General features: G+C 53.5%; 1 protein-coding gene across 2 annotated transcripts in view; it reads right to left on the reverse strand.

Moving 5' to 3' along the window:
- The window catches only part of LCK (LCK proto-oncogene, Src family tyrosine kinase), a 27,561-nt gene that overhangs the window by 7,477 nt on the left and 1,891 nt on the right, over nucleotides 1-18,193 (reverse strand). The window contains exons 1-6 of one of the 2 annotated variants that reach the window (XM_014591438.2): nucleotides 2,202-2,354; nucleotides 2,001-2,110; nucleotides 840-921; nucleotides 586-676; nucleotides 268-366; nucleotides 69-172 (exon numbers count right to left, since the gene is read on the reverse strand). In XM_014591438.2, coding sequence (XP_014446924.1) covers nucleotides 69-172; nucleotides 268-366; nucleotides 586-676; nucleotides 840-921; nucleotides 2,001-2,110; nucleotides 2,202-2,226 — 511 coding nt within the window. In that variant the 5' untranslated portion in view covers nucleotides 2,227-2,354. Of the gene's footprint in view, nucleotides 1-68; nucleotides 173-267; nucleotides 367-585; nucleotides 677-839; nucleotides 922-2,000; nucleotides 2,111-2,201; nucleotides 2,355-18,193 lie in introns of those variants that run through there. The other variant, XM_027775552.1, reaches the window with a different exon arrangement.

Genomic DNA, 18,193 nt, shown 5'->3' on the forward strand with positions numbered 1-18,193 from the left:
CCCCCACGGCCCGCCGCCGTCCCTCCGGCCGTGGCCCCGCCCCGCCCGGGCCCCGCCCACCCGCTCACCGGCTGTGCTCTCACTCTCCCGGATCAGGAAGGAGCCGTGCGTGTTCCCGGGCGCCAGGAGCTGCCGCTCCGCGTCCTTGCGGCTCAGGTTCTTGAAGAACCAGCTGCGCAGAGCAGAGGCGAAGGTCCGTCATCCCTCCCTCAGCTTCCCAGGACCACTCCTCGCCCCACGGTCCCGAGCTGCCGGCCCCCCACTCACGGTTCGGGCTCTAGGCTGTTCGCTTTGGCCACGAAGTTGAAAGGGATGAAGCCTTCCTGGCCGGTGGTCAGGGACTGCGCCTTCCACCACTCGCCGCTCCTGCGCCACGGAGGTGATCAGCGTGACCTGCTCCACTCAGCCGAAGAGCCCCCAAGACCCCCGGTTTCCGCCGAGCCACCCGCCCCGGCTCAGCACTCTGGAGCCTCCCATTTTGTCCCAAGGGCACCACCCGAGTCAGCCCGGAGCCGCAGGAGGGCTGGGTACCGGGGACCCTCGCGGACGCCGCAGGCGGGGTGGGTGGGCTGGAGGGGCACTCACTGCTCCAGGACGCGGAGCTGTTCGCCCTTTACGAAGCCCAGGTCCCCGTCGTGAGAGGGCTCGTAGCTGTGCAGGGCAATAACCAGGTTGTCTGCAAAGACACGGGCGTCAGGGGAGGCGGCCCAGGCAGATAGGGAGCGAGGAGCTCTGGAGTTCAGGCCAGGGAACGAGCTGGGGCGGACACCAGGACAGGACCGGTAGAGGGGAGGAGGGGGTGGCTGGGGCCCCATCTTCCAGGCAGTGGCTGAGGTCACCTTGCAGCGGGGAGGCCGGCGGGTTGGAGCCCTCGTATGTGACCAGCGGGTCCCGCACCTCAGAGCCATTGCGCATGGGAAGCTGTGGGGTGGAAGATGGGCAGAAGAGTGGGTCAGACCCTGGCCGCCACCGCAGCTTGCTCTGAACTTACCGGCTCCTGGCTGTGTGACTGGAATCCCTTCCCCTCTCTGGGCCTCTTTTCCTATTCCTATTTCTTTCTTTTTTATTTTAAGCTTTTTTTTTTTTTACATTTGACCAGAGAAGGACAGAGAGAGAAAGCAAGAGAGAGGGAAAGTGAGAAAGCAAACCGCCAGGTCTAGGACTCGAACCACATTCAGCCATGTCCATGTGGGAGTCCAGCGTCCTTCACCACGCCACCTGCTGCCCCTCCCTTTTTTGAGAGGTTTTTGCTATAGGGTTCATTCGCTTGTCAGAAAGACAGAGACAGAACACGATAAATCACACCCCAGAGGGGATGGCCACACTGCAATCCCTTCTCTATCCTCCTCTCAGAATCTTGGGCACACATGCACACACACACCTGGTGTGAGTTTAAGCCACCAGGTCTGGGACTCGAATCATGGTCAACTACATGGGAGTCTAGCAACATAGCTATTGCGCCAAGTGCTGGTCCCTATCAGCCCTTTAAAAAAAATTTTTTTTTAACTTTTAGCCATGGTGATATTTAAAGGCCTAGATGGTGGTTATTTCTTGCTACCGTTTGTTCATGCCCCTTCCCTGCTTCCTGGCTTTTAAGCCACCAGGTCTGGGACTCGAATCATGGTCAACTACATGGGAGTCTAGCAACATAGCTATTGCGCCAAGTGCTGGTCCCTATCAGCCCTTTAAAAAAAATTTTTTTTTAACTTTTAGCCATGGTGATATTTAAAGGCCTAGATGGTGGTTATTTCTTGCTACCGTTTGTTCATGCCCCTTCCCTGCTTCCTGGCTGGTCCCCCCAACTCCCTGGCCAGTCCAGTACCCTCCTCCCTGGCCTGGCCTGTCACCACCCCTCCCACATACCCCTGCATACCTGGCCAGTCCTGCCCCTCCATTCCTAGCCAATCCCCTGCTCCCCCGCCAGTCCCCCCCTCCCTGGGCAGTCCCTCCCTCCCTGGCCAGTCCCCCTCTCCCGGCCCGTCCCCCACCTTGCCTCTTACCGTGGCCTTGCCGTCCAGTGGGACTATGGGGTAATGGCAGTTCCCACACACGTCGATGTTCTCCATCCAGTCATCTTCAGGGTTTGAGCTGCAGCTACAGCCCATGGTCCCTGGGGGAATGGAGAGGGGCTGAAGGGGCTCCCCCGAGGTCTGCTCCCCTACAGACATCCTAGGCCCTCCCCCTGCGACTTTCCAAAGTACCTGAGATTGGCAGCTCCTGGCCCATTCGCTCGGCAGGAGAAGCTAAGACAGGGGATCCTGCCTCTGAGCCTCCAGGCCAGCAGTCAGTTCACACAGGCCCCAGGCCCGGCCCAGCCGAGGCCCCGCCCTCCCACCTGGGACGGGCAAACGGCCTCAGGCACCTTTGTAGTGCACTTACCCACTTCCTGCCTCCCCCCTCTGGTCGGTACCCTGCTGGGGGACTACCTCCTGGGGTTGGCACCCACCCCCCAGCAGGGGGGAGGCCTAGGCTTTGATGGGTTATTTTCCTACCAGAGTAGAGCGTGTGCCCCCCTGGGAATTACACTCCCCTGTCCTGCCAGGCCAGCGGAGTAGGAGACCCCTGCCTCCAAAAGTCAGCCCCCGGGCCTCTGCCACACACACTAGCACACGCTCACGCATGCACGTGCACACGCAAGGTCGGTTTCACAGGGTTCCTTCAAACAGGGTTCGACTTCTCCCCAGCAGAAAACCTGCTGGCCCTGTGGGCCCTAACCTTTTCTGTTTGTCTGCTTCTGAGCAGTGGAAACTGCGCGTCAGGGAAACCAAGCGGAACCCATAGAGAAGGCAGGTAGGGAGCCTGCTGCCTGAGGCTGAGTGGGGGCCTCCTCTGAGGCCCCTAGAAGTCCCTGAGCCACCTCCCTCCCTGGCATTTGAGACCCTTTAGTACCAAGATCCTAGCCACCCCTCAGTCTGTTCACACACACACACTCACACTCACAGGCCTGTGTCCCCGGCTGCTCTTCCCCAATACCCTAGGCAGTCTTCTTACTCCACCCATGCGCTATGCCCCCACGCACATTGGTGCACCTGCTGAGCGAACTCAGCTCCAATGCCACCCTCTCCAGGAAGCCTCCCAGCCCTGCGTGCCCCTCCCACTCACGCTCCTCAGCACCTGCCCAGACCATGACCAGGAGCTGAGGCACCACGTTCCCCGGGACTGACCCAGACGTCAGTACCACTGTGCTTCCACCCTCCCATGAGAGGGAGTTCGTCAAGAAGAGAAACTGCTTCATTTGTCTGAAGGCCCCCAGCACCCGGAACTAGGTGTCGCTAATAAATACCAACTGGTGGTCGGTGGTGTGGTTAAGGCAGCCGGACCCCACATGGTCAGTGTGGTTTGAGTGCCGGATTGGACGTGGCAGCTTGAAAAACACCCCAAGCACATGTGCCTGAGGGCCCAGAACCCCGAGGGGACAATGGAGATGGCAGTGTGGCCATTCCTGTGGGGTAGGGTGACGTTCCCACTTTCTGTCCCCGCCCACCCGCACGAATGCTCATGCAGGCACTCTAGCAAAATTGTTTAAAAATGAAAAATGCCGACTGGTATGGAGTTAATAGACAGATTCCCACCCACGAAGGTATGGGAGCCACGAAGCCTTGGGCTGGCCTTACAGCCTAGTGACTGGGGAGCCAGGTCCGCTGGCCGACTGCACGTTCAAGTCCTGCAGCCTGCAGCCTGAAAAACACTCCAGGTCTGGGACCAGGTGGCATGGTGATTAAGGTGCTGGACTCTCACATGGCCGAGAGCAGTTCAGGTCTGACCTTGCAGTTTGCTTTCTTTCTCTCTCTCTGTCCCTCTCTGGTCAAATTAAAATAAATAAATAAAATTAAATGACATAATTCTTCAAAAAAATAAAAAACAATCCAGGTGTGTGTGTGCATGTCTAAAATCCAAACAGGATGGAGAAGAGGGGATTAGGGTGTAGCATGCCCTGTTGAGGGGGTGCTCCCTCCCACTTCCTTCCTCTCTCTGTCTCTCTGTCTCTCATATGCCTTCTGGCAAATGAAAAAAATGAAGGAAAGAAACCGTCAAGCCTAACCTCTGATCTGAGGTGAGCAAACTGAGGCCCCGAGAGGCCTACCTAAAGTTGCCAATCCAACCTGGGTCTAAGTGGAGATGGGAAGCTGTGAGGTTTCTGGCCATGAGACTCCAAAGGCAGGCCTCAGGCCAGAGTGGGCCTAAGTCCAATGCTGGTCCTGACCCTAAGTCCAATGCCCGTGTGGCTTTGCTGAGCCACTCTTACTGCACCGCACATTCCCTCTCCTGACAGATGGCGGTCACCACCCGTTTAGAGCTCAGGAAAACTTCCAGGCTGCCCACCCCGCCTTAGCAAACCCTGCTTCGGAGTGGGAGGATGTGACCGATCAGTAATTCTCTTTGCTTTAGGCTTATGTTTTTGAAACCGAAACTCCCACGGGCCCCGGAAGTCACCGCGTGTCTCTTCTTGAGCGTGGTGTTACTTGGCCTTTACCCGTGGACGTTAAGCAAACGGCCCGCTGTGACGGAAGCGCACCGTGTCCATGGAGTTCTGAGCCAAATCAAGAGGCTTGAAGGGAAAGGGCGCATGGTCACTCCCCCACTGCGAGGAGTCCTCGGGACTAGTGGCCTGTTCCGCTAGGGGCCCCATCTGGGGCTACAAGTAACTTTTTTTTTTTTTTTTGACTACAGGGAGCGCACAGGCACACAGAGAGAGACGCGGAAAGAGAGAGAAGCACCCTATTGGAGACAGTTGCATTGCAGCCCCTTCTCCTCCCTTTGCATGCGCCCATGCCTGGCATGGCTTTCACGCCGCTGGGTCCGGGTCCGAAACTCCAGCTGCTCCGTCGGCTGTGTGGGGTCCAGCCTTAACGTCCACGCCACTGGCTGGTCCTGCAAGTGACTTCTTGACTGACAATTTTATCATGGCCAGGAAGAGATTAGCAGTAAAAACCCCAGAAAGGGACTGATCGCCACCTGGAACCAGCCTAAAACGAGCCGAGCTGTTTAGCAGGTAGTGAGCATCCTGTTGTTTGCGATATTCAAACAGACCTCGGAAAACCACAGGCTGGTTATGGGGAGAGTGCGCCACAGGCAGGAGTGGCTCAGATCAGCTTCTCCAGAGCTGACGTTCTTGGAGGTTTTGGGAAAAGGCAAGCTGAAGATGGGAAAACTGTGGGGTTAAGAAAAGGGGTGGTGGGGGTGGAACCAGCAGTTAGCGTAATGGCTATGTCGCTGGATTCCCACGTGGTCGACCGCAGTTCACGTCCCGGACCCGGTGGCTTAAACTCACGCTGGGTGCGTGTGCGTGCGTGCCCAAGATCCCGAGAGGAGAATGGAGGAGAAGGGATTGCGGCATGGCCATCCCCCCTGGGGGGTGATTTCTCGCGTTCTGTCTCTCTGTCTCTGTCTGTCTGGCGAGCGCACGCGCCCTATAGCAAAAACCTCTCAAAAAAAAGAAAAGAAAAGGGGTGGGGGCCAGCAGGTGGCATGGTGATTGAGGTGCTGGACTGCCACATGGCTGACCACAGTTCAAGTCCCAGACCTGGCAGACGCTTTCTCTCTCTCTCTCTCATCAAATTAAAAGATAATAACAAGGGGCCGGCAGGTGACTTGGTGGTTAAGGACACTGGACTCCCACATAGCCAACAGTGGTTTGAGTCCTGGGCCTGGTGGCTTGCTGTCTCACTTTCTCTCTTTCATTCTCTCTCCCTCTCTCTCTGTTGCTCTGTTCTTCTCTGGTCAAATTAAAATAAGTAAATAAATAAAGTTAGAAAAGGGACGGGGGGACAATCAAATGTTATAATGGTTACATCGCTTGACTCCTACATAGTAGACCATGGTTGAAGTCCTGGACCTGGCAGCTTAAAACACACACCAGGGGGCCAGCAGGTGGTATGGTGCGTAAGGGTGCTGGATTCCTACATGGCTGACCATGGTTCGAGTCCCAGACCCGGTGGCTTTTTTTTTCTTGCTTTCCTTTCTCTCTCTTTCTGGTCAAATTAAAAAATAACAATAACAAATGGAATTAATTAAATAATACTTTAAAAATTATTTAAAAATAAATCACACACACACACCGGGTACGTGTGTGCCAAAGATCCCAAGAGGAGAATGTAGAGAAGGGATTGCATCGTGGGCACCCCTGGGGGGTGGTGACTTCTCACTTTCTGTCTGTCTCTGTCTCTTCAGCGAGCACACATGCCCTATAGCAAAAAATGTCTCTCTTAAATAAAAAAGATGAGGGGCCAGCAGGTGAACTGGTGGTTAAGGGTGCATGGCCAACCATGGTTCGAGTCCCAGACCTCGTGGCTTGCTTTCTCACTCCCCCCACCCCTCGCTCAGTGCCTCTATGGTCAAACCAATCAATCAATCAATCAATCAAGTTAAATAAGTTTTTCTGTGCAGCTAGCAGGCCCGCAGGCATGGTGAACGTCCCTAAAACCCGCCGGACCTTCTGTAAGAAGTGTGGCAAGCGCCAACCTCATAAAGTGACACGGTACAAGGGCAGGGATTGTCTGCTCAGGGACAGCGGCGTTACGACAGGAAGCAGAGTGGCTATGGCGGACAGACTAAGCCTATTTCCTGGAAAAAGGCAAAAACTACAGAGAAGATTGTGCTGAGGCTTGACTGTGTGGAGCCCGACTGCAGATCTAGGAGAACGCTGGCTATCAAGAGATGTGAGCATCGTGAACTGGGAGGAGAGAAGAGAAAGGGTCACGGGATCCAGGGCGAAGCCTCATCTTTTCTATTAGGAAGATGACAAAATGTTGAGGTGAATGTTCACCTCATTTGATTACAGCCGATCTGTTTGTGAGGGAATAGAGTAATCAATAAAATTCCCCTTTCGGGGAAATTTGATTCATGGTAAAAAAAAAAAAAAATCAAGTTAAATAAAATAATTCTTAAAAAAAAAATAAAAAAGAGGGGGGATGGGCCCAGCAGATGGTATAGCAGTTAGGTCACTGGACGCCCACATGGCAAGCCATGGTTCGAATCCCAGACCCAGTGACTGGAAAATCATGCTGCTACATGTGCCTGGGTGCCCAAGATCCCGGGAGGAGACTGAGGGAGAAGGGGCTGAGGCACGGCCATCCTCCCGGAGGGTGATTTCTCACTTTCCCTCTCACTGTCTCTGTGTGTCTCTCTTTCCAGCGAGCACATGCCCCCAAGCAAAAACCTCTAAAAAGAAAGGGAATGAGGCGGCCAGCAGGTGACGTGGTAATTAAAGTGCTGGACTCCCACACAGCCAACTGCAGTTTGAGGCCCAAACCTGGCGGCTTGCTTGCTCCCTCTCTACAGTGAGCACATGTGCCCTATAGCGAATTTTAAAAATAATTATTATTATAAGAAAAAATTAAATTAATAATTACTTTTAAAAGTTTTTTTTAGCGGTTGGGAGGTGGCATGGTGGTTAAAAGTGCTAGATTCCCACGTGACCAACCACAGTTAGAGTCCCAAACCTGGCGGCTTGCTTTCTTGCTTTCCCTTTCTCTGTCTGTCTCTCTCTGGTCAAATTAAAAAATAAAAATAACAAATGGGAGACCAGCAGTGAGCGTAGTGGCTATGTCGCTGGACTCCCACGGGGGGTGATTTCTCGCTTTCTGTCTCTCTGTCTCTCTCTGTCTGTCTGGCGAGCGCACGTGCCCTATAGCAAAAACCTCTCAAAAAAAAAAAAAGGAATTAATTACATAAATAAATAATTATTTTAAAAATTAGAATTATTTATCTAATTTTATTTATTATATTTATTATTATTCAGTTTGACCAGAGAGAGAGAGAGAGAAAGCAAGTCACCAGACCCTGGACTCTAACCATGGTCAGTCCTGTGGGATCCAGAGCTCCATTTAAATAATTCTTGGATTTTTTTTTTTTATTTTTTTTTTAGAGAGAGATTTTTGCTATAGGGCACGTGTGCTCATCAGAGAGACAGAAAGTGAGAAATCACCCCCCAGAGGGGATGACCATGCCGCAATCTCTTCTCCTCCATTTTCTTCTGGGGATTTTGGGCACGCATACACATACGCCGAACCTGAACTTTAAGCCACCAGAACTGGGACTTGAACCATGGTTGACTACGTGGGAGCCCAGCAATATAACCATTATGCCATCTGCTGGTCCCAAATCAATAATTATTTAAAAAAGAAAGAGGAAAAAAGAAAGGAGAAAGAAAGAGGAAGAAAGAAAAAGAAAGAAAGAAAAAGAAAGGAAGAAAGAAAGAAAATGAAAGAGAGAGAGAGGAAGAGAGAGGATGGGGCCAGCAGGCGGGTGGAGGTTGAGGCAGCTAAATCCCACATGGCCAACTGTGTGGTTTGAGTGCCAGACCCAGTGGCTTGGAAATTATGCCAGGTGCATGTGTGTGCGTGCCTGAGATCCTGAGGGAAGAATGGAGAAGGGACTGAGGCGCAGCCATCCCCCCGGGCTGATTTCTTACTCTCTGTCTCTCTCAGGACAGTGCACAAACCCTATTTTAAAAAGAAGAAGAAGAAAAGAATAAAAGAGGGGACGGGTCCAGCCACAGGGCCTCTCTGCACTCCTCAGGCCCAGGCCCAGTTCCTGGTCCAACCAAGGGCTGGGCGTGCCGTGTGCTTGTGACCGCAGAGACCGGCAGATGGGCAGGAGGGTGACGAGCCCCAGGCTGGCCTGGGCACCCGGGACCCCTGTCTGTAAGCGCACGGTGGTGCCTGTGCCCGCGACCCAGCTACTTGGGTGGACACAGGAAGGGCACAATGCGCCCTCTTAAAAGGACAAGCCGTGGAGGGGCTGGCTCTGAGCCCAGGGTCTACTGCAGTTTGAGTCCCAGTCCCTGCTGGAAAAGCACACCAGGTGCGTGCGCATGCATGCCCCCAATCCTATCAGGAGGAAGAAATGCAAGAGCGGATCGTGGCATGCCCACACCCCATAGGGGGGTGCTTTCTTTCTTTCTCCCTCTCTCTGTTTTGCACTGGTGAGCACACCTATGTCTCTGGCAACTAAAGAGGGTGGAGGCTGGGCCAGCCCGTGGCTGTAGCCAACATGACTGACCACACAGTTCAAGTCCTGGACCCAGCGGCTCAAGAGCCAGGCCGGGTGTGTATGCATGGGTGCCAAAAACTTCAAAAAGAGGCAGAAATGAAGGAGAGGGGATTGCAGCATGACAGATATCCATGGGGGGAGTCTTACGTTCCCTCTTTTTCTGTCTCTCTCTTCCCTGTGGGCACATTCACCCTCTGGCAAATTAAAAAAAAATTATGTGAGAACAAAGGCGGGGGCAGTGGTGCGGAGTGGTGGGATGAGGGGAAGAGGGAATCTAGGCTGGAGACCACAGGGCTGGAAACTGGCACCCAGTCCAGGCTGGGGTCAAGCAGGGACAGAAAAAAAGCCATGAGGCCTTGACCTAGGGGACAAGAGCACATGTGGACAGCACCTACGTCCTGGTTTGGATCTGGGCCCACCAGAAAGTATCTGATGTCCCTTGAAACCAGGGCCAGACCTGAGAAAAATCAGGCTTAAATGAAGCTAAGAGGGACTGTCACCTGCTGGGACGGGCCCTTGTCTCCTCTACGACTTGTCCCTGTTTTGTGGTCCTGGAACCTTCCAGCTGCAGGCAGACATCCCTCGACCAGTCCGCCAACCATGGAGGGTAGGGCCTGCCCTCAGTCCAGACTCCCAGGATTCCGCAGTACCAGAAATGATTTTGGTCAGGAAGCTGGGGCGGGGTGCAGGAGAAGACGAACACCAGACGCCAGAATGCGTGTGAGTGGGACAGGTTCTGGGACTGTGGGCCACGGTCCAGGAAACTCGCACCGGAATCGAGGATCTACTTCCAAGACTGTTAGAAATGTGTCCCGGGGACCAGCAGTTAGTGTAATGGCTGTGTTGCTGGACTCCCACGTAGTCGACTGCGGTTCACATCCCGAACCCGGTGGCTTAAAACTCATGCCAGGCGCGTGTGCGTGCGTGCCCAAGATCCCAAGAGGAGAATGGAGAAGGGATTGTGGCGTGGCCAACCCCTGAGGGGTGATTTCTCACTTTCTGTCTCTCTGTCTCTGGCTGGCTGGCAAGCGCACACGCCCTATAGCAAAAAAAAAAAAAAAAAAAAGTGTCCCAAGTTACGTAGTGTCCAATGTTAGAACGGAGGCTACGTCCGTGCCCTCCACTAGATTCTTACACACTACAGGCGTGCTTTGAAAAACATACCAGCAGGTCAAGGCACTAGACTCCCACGTGACCAAAGGCGGTTCAAGTCCTGGACCCAGTGGCTTGAAACTCACGCCGGGCGCATGTGTGCCCAAAATCCCAAGAGGAAGGTGGAGGAGAAGGGGTTGCAGCATGGCCATCCCCCTTGGTGGGGGGTGATTTCCTACTTTTTTTTTTTAATTTTAATTTTTTAATTATTTACTTATTATTATTATCTTTTAAATTTTGTTATATGACACATGGACTTACCAGAGAGAGAGAGGGAAAGTCAGAAAGCAAGCTGTCAGGTCCAGGACTCAAACCATGGTCAGTCACTGGGAGTCCAGAGCCCTAACCGCCATGCCACCTACTGCCCCGTGATGTCTCACTTTCTATGTCTGTCTCTCTGTCTCTCTGTCTCTCTGTGCATACATGTACCCTATAGCAAAAATCTCTTAAACACACACACACACTGTAAGCCATGAAGATGTGCAGTAATTATTTATAACTCAAGAATCATGATTTCAAGAGACCAGCAGTTAGCGTAATGGCTATGTCGCTGGACTCCCACGTAGTCGACCACGGTTTGCATCCCGGATCTGGTGGCTTAAAACTCACGCCGGGTGCGTGTGCGTGCGTGCCCAAGATCCCGAGAGGAGAATGGAGGAGAAGGGATTGCGGCGTGGCCATCCCCCCTGGGGGTGACTTCTCGCTTTCTGTCTCTCTGTCTGTCTCTGTCTGTCTGGCGAGCACATGCGCCCCATAGCAAAAAAATAAAAAAAACCTCTCCCCCCTCCTAAAAAAAATCATGATTTCAAAATTTTAAAAAGTAATTTAAGAAATTATTTTGGTAGGGGCTGGCAAGTGGCATGGTGGTTAGAGGTGCTGGACTCCCACATGGCCGACCACAGTTCAAGTCTCGGACCTGGTGGCTTGCTTTCTCACTTCCTCTCTCTCTTTCTCTCTGTCTCTCTCTGATCAAACTGGAAAATAATAATGATAATAATAATAAATAAAGTTAAAATAAAATAATTCTTTAAAAAAAGAAAGAAAAAAAGAAATTATTTTGGTCAAGGGCTCCCAGCTTAGAATTTACATAATGCCCCCGGATGGTGTTAGAGGCTTTCAAGTTCTTTCAAAAATCTGAGGGGAAATTGTACTATGGTTTCTTTCTTTCTTTTTTAAAGTTTTTGCCATAGAGTTCATGTGCTCACCAGAAAGAGACAGAGAGAGGGAAAGGGAGAAATCACCCCCAGGGGTGAGGCCCAGGCTGCAAACCCTTCTCCTCCATTCTTCTATCAGGATTTTGGGCACGCACGCAGGCACGTGTGCCCAGCCCGACTTTCACACCACCGGGTCAGGAACTCAAACCACAGTCAATCATGTGAATCCAGTCCTTTAACCACCATGCCACCTCCTAGCCCACGATAATTTGTTTCTTAGTTTGACAAATTATATCATTGCTTCTTCAACGCATTCTCAGCTAAGTCTCTTATTCAATTTTTAAGCAGAGAGCTGGCTCCATGTGTGGTGGTTAAGGAAGGTGGATCGTCCACAGCCGACGGCGTGGTTCCAATCCCAGCCTTGGCAGCTGGCAAAGCGTGCAGGGTGTGCACGACCGGCTTGCCGGCAGCTTAGGGACATAGAGGAGAGGGGCCTGAGGTTGGTCACACCTCCCGGGAGACGACGCCCCCTCTCTCCATCTCTCTGGGTACACATGTTCTCTGTCAAACTGAAAAAATAAGAATAAAACAATGTTGAGGGCCAGCAGGTGACATGTGGTTAAGGTGCTGGACTCCAACGTGGTCTACTGCAGTGTGAATCCCAGACCTTTCTCTCAGTTTCCCTCTCTCTCTGTCTCTTTCTCTGTCTCTTTCTTTTTTTTCTTTCTTTTTTTTTTTTTTGAGAGGTTTTCGCTATAGGGCATGTGCGCTCGCCAGACAGACAGAGAGAGACATAGAGACAGAAAGCGAGAAATCACCCCCCAGGGGGGATGGTCACGCCGCAATCCCTTCTCCTCCATTCTCCTCTCGGGATCTTGGGCACGCACGCACACGCGCCCGGCGTGAGTTCCAAGCCACCAGGTCCGGGACACAAACCGCGGTCGACTACGTGGGAGTCCAGCGACATAGCCATTACGCTAACTGCTGGTTCCCTCTCTGTCTCTTTCTTAAATGATGTGTCCTACAGCAAATTTAGTAATAATAAATAAATAAAATTAACTAAACACATAATAATTTAATAAAAGACAGATGGATCCCAGGGCCAGCAGGTGGCATGGTGGTTAAGGTGCTGGTCTCCCATCTGGCTGATCACAGTTCAAGTCCTACTCCCAGCAGCCTGGAAATCAGGCTGAGTGTGTGTGTGTACGTGCCCAAAATCTTGAGAGGAAAGTAGAGGAGAAGGGATTGTAACATGGCCATCTCCCCAGGGGGTGAGTTCTCACTTTCCCTTTCTCTCTCTGTGTCTCTCTGTCTCTCTCTGGCAAGCACACACAGCAAAAACCTAAAATAAAGAAGAAGAAGAAGGATCCCACATGGCAGACCGTGTGGTTTGAATCCCAGCCCCAAAGGCCTGGAAAACACGCGGGGCGTAGGTACGTACGTGCCGAAAACCCGACGGGGAAGAAATGGAGAGGGGTGCGGTGTGACATGCCGTGGGGAGGTGCTTGGTGCTCTCACCCTCTCTCTGTCTCTCTCAGAGAGAGCCCTCTGGCAGGTAAAATAAAAGGGGGGCGGCAGGTGGCGTGGTGGTTAAGGGTGCTGGACTCCCATGTGGCCGACCGTGGTTTGAGTCCCTAACCTGGCAACTTGCTTTCTCACTTTCTCTCTCTCTCTCGCTCTCTCGCTCTGTCCCTGTCTGGCCAGATTAAAATAAATAAATAAATAAAGTTAAATAAAATAATTCTTTAAAAATAAAAGGGGTGGTGAGGATGCCACATGACTGTGCAGTTCAAGTCTCAGACCTGGTAGTTTGAAAACATGCCAGCACATGTGCATGCGTGTGACGTGCCCAGATCCCAAGGAGAGACTGGAGGAGGGGGAAGGATGGTGGTGTGGCCATCTCCCCGCGGGGGGGATTTCTCACTTTTCCTTTCTCTGTCTATCTCCAACTAGCAAAAATAAAAAAGAAAGAAAGCAAAAGAAAAAAGAACGAGCAGGCTATCGAGAGCGTCATTGTACTCCAAGCCACCTTGTAGCAAAATCTTTTTTTGTTAGAGAGATCTTTGCTATAGGGTGCATATGCTCTCCAGAGAGACAGAGACAGAAATCGAGCAATTGCCCGTGGGGGGATGGCCACGCCGCAGACCCTTCTCCTCCATTCTCCTCCTGGGGTCTCGCACCTGGCATGAGTTATAAGCTGCCAGGTCTGGGACTCGAACGCGGGCGGCTATGTGGGAATTCAGCGATGTAACTAGACGCTATCTGCTGGTCCCCCTGCAGAATCTGACAGAACTAACAGGTTTTCATGGTTGGGGCTGGCAGGTGGCTAAGGGCGCTGGACTCCCACGATCAAGTGGGATCTGGTTTCCTTAAACACTAAGGCCACAAATCCAGCCCTATATATTTATATATATAAGTTCTCTTCTCTCTTCTCTCTCTCTCTTTTTTAAGTTTACTTATTTCTTTCTTGAGAGAGAGAGAGAGAGATGCATCCCAACCAGACAGGGCTCCCCGCTGTGACCCACCACTGGTCTCAGCTGGCCGGGTCGTAGCACACAGGTGTGAGCCCGCTGTGCTGCGGGGCGGGCCAAGGCGCAAACCCAGGACCCTCCCATGTTGACGTGGTGGTTATTGCTGCGTCACCTCCTGACTCCTTTCTGTTTCCTTTTTATTCACGATCGGTGCATGTGAGAACGAGACATAGACACAGACAGCGCTCCGCAGGGTCTGGCTGCATGTGCTCGCCGGCTCCAGCCCTCCAGCCGTGGGTCCTGAGCACTGCACATGCGCCCTGTATGTTTCTGATGGGGCTAGGACTGGGGCCGCCGTGGCATGCAGGCCCCGGCCCTGTATTACCGCTGCGCCGTGGAGCTGGGCCCTCTGGTATTTAGTGGAGGTCCCCCAACCAGTAACTTGTGACAGAAAGTGAAAATACCCCCGAGGGGGATGGCCACATATAGTCAGGGCACACACACATATGCACTGGCATGAATTTCAAAATGCTGGGTTCGGGACTCAAACCACTCAGTCGGCCATGTGGGACCCAGCTGCAGCCACCTCCTTGCCACCTGCCGGCCCTCTGTGCATTGTGCATCCTAGGGGTCTTAACAACTTGGAGTTGTACTCACTCAGCACTCCACACTCGGCGTGAAGGTTCCTGGGAGTCTGCAGGTCATGGAGGTTCAGCTCACCATGCATGTGTCACAGTGACCCAAGTTTGGTCCCAAGGCCCCCCAGTTCCTTACTGACAGAGGGGCTTAGGACGAGTTACCAAACCTCTCTGAGTCTGCCTCAGTTCCTTCATCTACGGGAATGAAAATAGAGCCTACATTTAGAGTCCTGGTGAGCATGATATAGGGTAATTCAAGCGTTCTCGGTGGGCTAGCCCCATAGCCCAGTGGGCAAGGAAACCAAATCCCCCATGGCCAACCATGGTTCAAATCCTGACCCTGATGGCTGAAAACAAACGGGCACGTGTGCGTGCATGCCCTCGATCCGGACAGGATGGAGGGACGGAGAAGAAAGGATTGGGCATGACCAGGTCCCGGGGGGTGCTTTCTCCCTCTGTCTCTAGCAATGAAAAATGAAGTGAAAGACAGTCTTTCTCTAAAAAAGTTCATGGAAAAGTGTAATAAAAATATGAGTTTATTTTGATGCAAGAATTTTAAAATCCATAATTTTTCTTAGTACACATTTTCCATGAACTTTTTTTTTTTGAGAGGTTTTTTTTACTATAGGGCACGTGCGCTCGCCAGACAGACAGAGAGAGACAGAGAGACAGAAAGCAGGAAATCACCCCCAGGGGGATGGCCACGCCACAATCCCTCCTCCTCCATTCTTCTCTCGGGATCTTGGTTACGCACGCACATGCACCCAGCGTGAGTTTTAAGCCACCGGGTCCGGAACTCGAACCGTGGTCGACTACGTGGGAGTCCAGTGGCATAGCCATTACGCTAACTGCTGGTCCCTCCATGAGCTTTTCAAAGACCCTGATATGTGCTGTTTATAGACGATCTCAAGTAATAAACTTCTCTGTGGCGCGTGGTACTCAGTAAGGGCCAAATAGTCAGGAATGGTGGGCATCCCATACGCCGGCCTTAACCCTGTCCTAGACTAAGATGACCCATTGTCCGCGTTCTCCTCTGTGATCCTGGTACTTCCGCAGACCTCCTTCTCACCCGTAACACATTGACCTAGAATGGAAATTTCCTACCAGCAGAAAACCAGCGTCACCAGCTGTGATAGAAGTTCACACCATGCACGTTAAAGTCAGTGCCCAAGTTCACGCTGGTGAACCTCCCCTGTGCCCCCTAAAGCGGCATGCAGACTTCAGGGGCACATAGGACGTGTTTCGGAGAATGGATCCCGCAGGGGAACGCTTCGGGCTTAGGCCTCCATCCGAGGGTCCCTAGCTGGCCAGCCTACTGACAGAAACGTCACGGGTTCCCCCTCCGTGACAGGTTGGGACCAGTGCCAGGCACACTGGGTGAGCAGAGAGGTTCCCACCCACTTGGCCCTGTCCTCCAGGCAGGTGTCCCTCTGGGGGCTCACTTCATACTCACAGGAGGCCATAAGGCCTGCCATTGGCTTGCTGATCAGTGCTATCTATGACTCCCACAACATACAACAGAGACAGTGCCACGTGCCAGGAAGGAGCATCCCTAATCACCTCGTGACTCATTTAGCAAGCTCGGGGCTAGCCACGCCATTAGGAGGGGGGAGTGCTGCAGGTCAGACATGTCCCAGAACAGCACAAGCTCATCGGAGCGGAAGTCCAGCATAAGCCTGTTCGCATTTAAATATGCACACACGAGAGATTCTTTTAAGCCCGAGTATGCGCTAAACCTTTATTTGCATTAGTTAATGTGCCTCTCAGAATAATTCTGTAAAGTAAGTACTATTATTACCCCCACTTCACAGATGCAAAAACTGAGGCATGAGCCTGGTGAAGCGATTCGTCTGAGGCCCCATAACAAACAAATCCGTGGTGCGGTTGAGAGCTGCACCCCGGCTTGCCTGCCTTCCGAGGCGAGGCTTTCGGGCCGCTGTGTGCTCAGCAGCCACACATGGGCATGAGGCATGCCTGCCAGACTCCTCGCGGTGAACCGCCCACAGTGGGGCTGCAGGGGCTGAGAGCCTGTGATTTTCTACATGAATGTTGTACTGTTTGAGTTTTTAAAATCAATCATGTGCTAATTTTGTAGTTGAAAGACTGAAACAACAAAACCACCAACACACAAACTCTTCTGAGAGACCTCCGTGTGCAAAGCAGCCACTACGCCGCCCTGTCCTCTTCTCCTCCCAGGAGGCACGCGGCACCGAACCAGAGCAGGAAGACAGGTCCCGTGACCGAGGGGGTTTGGGGAACACGGGCTAGACTGGGAGACACAGAGCTTGGTGGGCTCGGGGGACCACGACAGCACAGGCCTGGCCACGCCAAGCCCTTTCCTTCCTGGTGCGCCAAGGAGCTCATTCCGCAGCTTGTGAGGAAACGCAGCCCCTGTCAAAGGCCACACCCCCCCGAGGGTCCTGGGGTCCTGGGTGGCATCTGGGCCCCCACCCACCCACTCCCCTCAGAATTGCTTTCACTGGGTTGAGCCTGGCCTTGAGGCCATCAGCGTGGGAGCGCGTGCGGGTGTGTGGGCCCCAGCCTGTGCTGGGTGCTGCCCTGCCTCCCGACGCACCTGCTCCCGGCACCACCCGTGCGTTTTGGGTGGGGGCCTGACCGTGACGCTTGCCCGTCGGTGCCAGGAATCCCGTGTAAGCCAGACCCCACGGTCGGGCTCGGAGCCCTGGCCGGTTCTCACACCTCTGCGTAGCGGATGTGAGCTGTGAGCTCATTCACACAGCCACAGCACAGGGGGGTGGGCGGTTTCACGGCCAGGCCTGGTGCTATCTGGGTGCGGCGGCCCTTCCTATGGTGCGCCTTAAGCACCTACTGTGTGTCAGGTACTGCCCAGGGCCCAGCGCAGTCCTTACTGTCTCTTCCATTTCTCAAAGGCACTTGCACTCCTAAGGGAGGGGTTCGTTGTTGCTCTGTACCTAAGTCTGCGGAGGTCAGCCAGGTGAAGCACCCACCCAGGGAGCAGACCCCACTGCACTGCTCCTGCCTCGCCCTTTGCCCTGCTGACCCGTGGCTCTCCTGCCTCTGGCCTTCCCACGAGGACCAGAGCCCAGGGAGAGCCACCGGGCTCATCCTAGGCGCCCTTCCCAGAACTGCCCCTTCTCAGGAAGCGGTCCAGATGCCCCAGGGAAGCGTTCCTGGCTCCTCTGAACTCTCACCTGTCCCCTGCTCCTATGGGCCTGGGCCTTCGTCCCTCTGAGAAAGTCACTTCCTGAGTCCCAGATCCACCTATCAGAGCCACCTTTCCCTGGCAAAGGCTAGGTGCAGGGGACTGGTCGTGCCTGTGCCTGTCGGGGGCAGGAGGGCAATGAGCCCCAGTGAGGCACTGGAGAGCCCCCACAGGAGCGAGAGCCTTGAGGCTGGGGATGCCAGGGAAGGGCGGGGGGGTGCTGGGGAAGGGGGGAAGGGCTGGGGGGTGCTGGGGAAGGGCCGGGGATGCTAGGGAAGGGCTGGGGGGTGCCGGGGAAGGGCTGGGGATGCTGACTTGGTGGAAAATGAAAATGCGTATCAAGAAAAATCCCAAGAAGGCAGGGGGTGCCTGGAAAGTCTGCCCAAAGTGGGGACTCCCCACAGACTGAGGGCTCCGAGGGAAAGTGGGAGACGGGCCAGTAGCTACCTGAGCCTTCCTGGGCCTCAGCCCCTGCCTCGCCTCCCGAGGGCCTGAAGTTGGAGTCTCCAGGACCCACTGGCCGGGCTACCACCAGAGGGAGTGGGGCAGGGGGTGGGGACAGACATCCTGCTGTGACACTTGGCAGGAGTCGTTCAGCAG

This window comes from Tupaia chinensis, unplaced genomic scaffold (genome assembly GCF_000334495.1).
Source record: "Tupaia chinensis unplaced genomic scaffold, TupChi_1.0 Scaffold000573_1, whole genome shotgun sequence".
NCBI classification, from domain to species: Eukaryota; Metazoa; Chordata; class Mammalia; order Scandentia; family Tupaiidae; genus Tupaia; species Tupaia belangeri.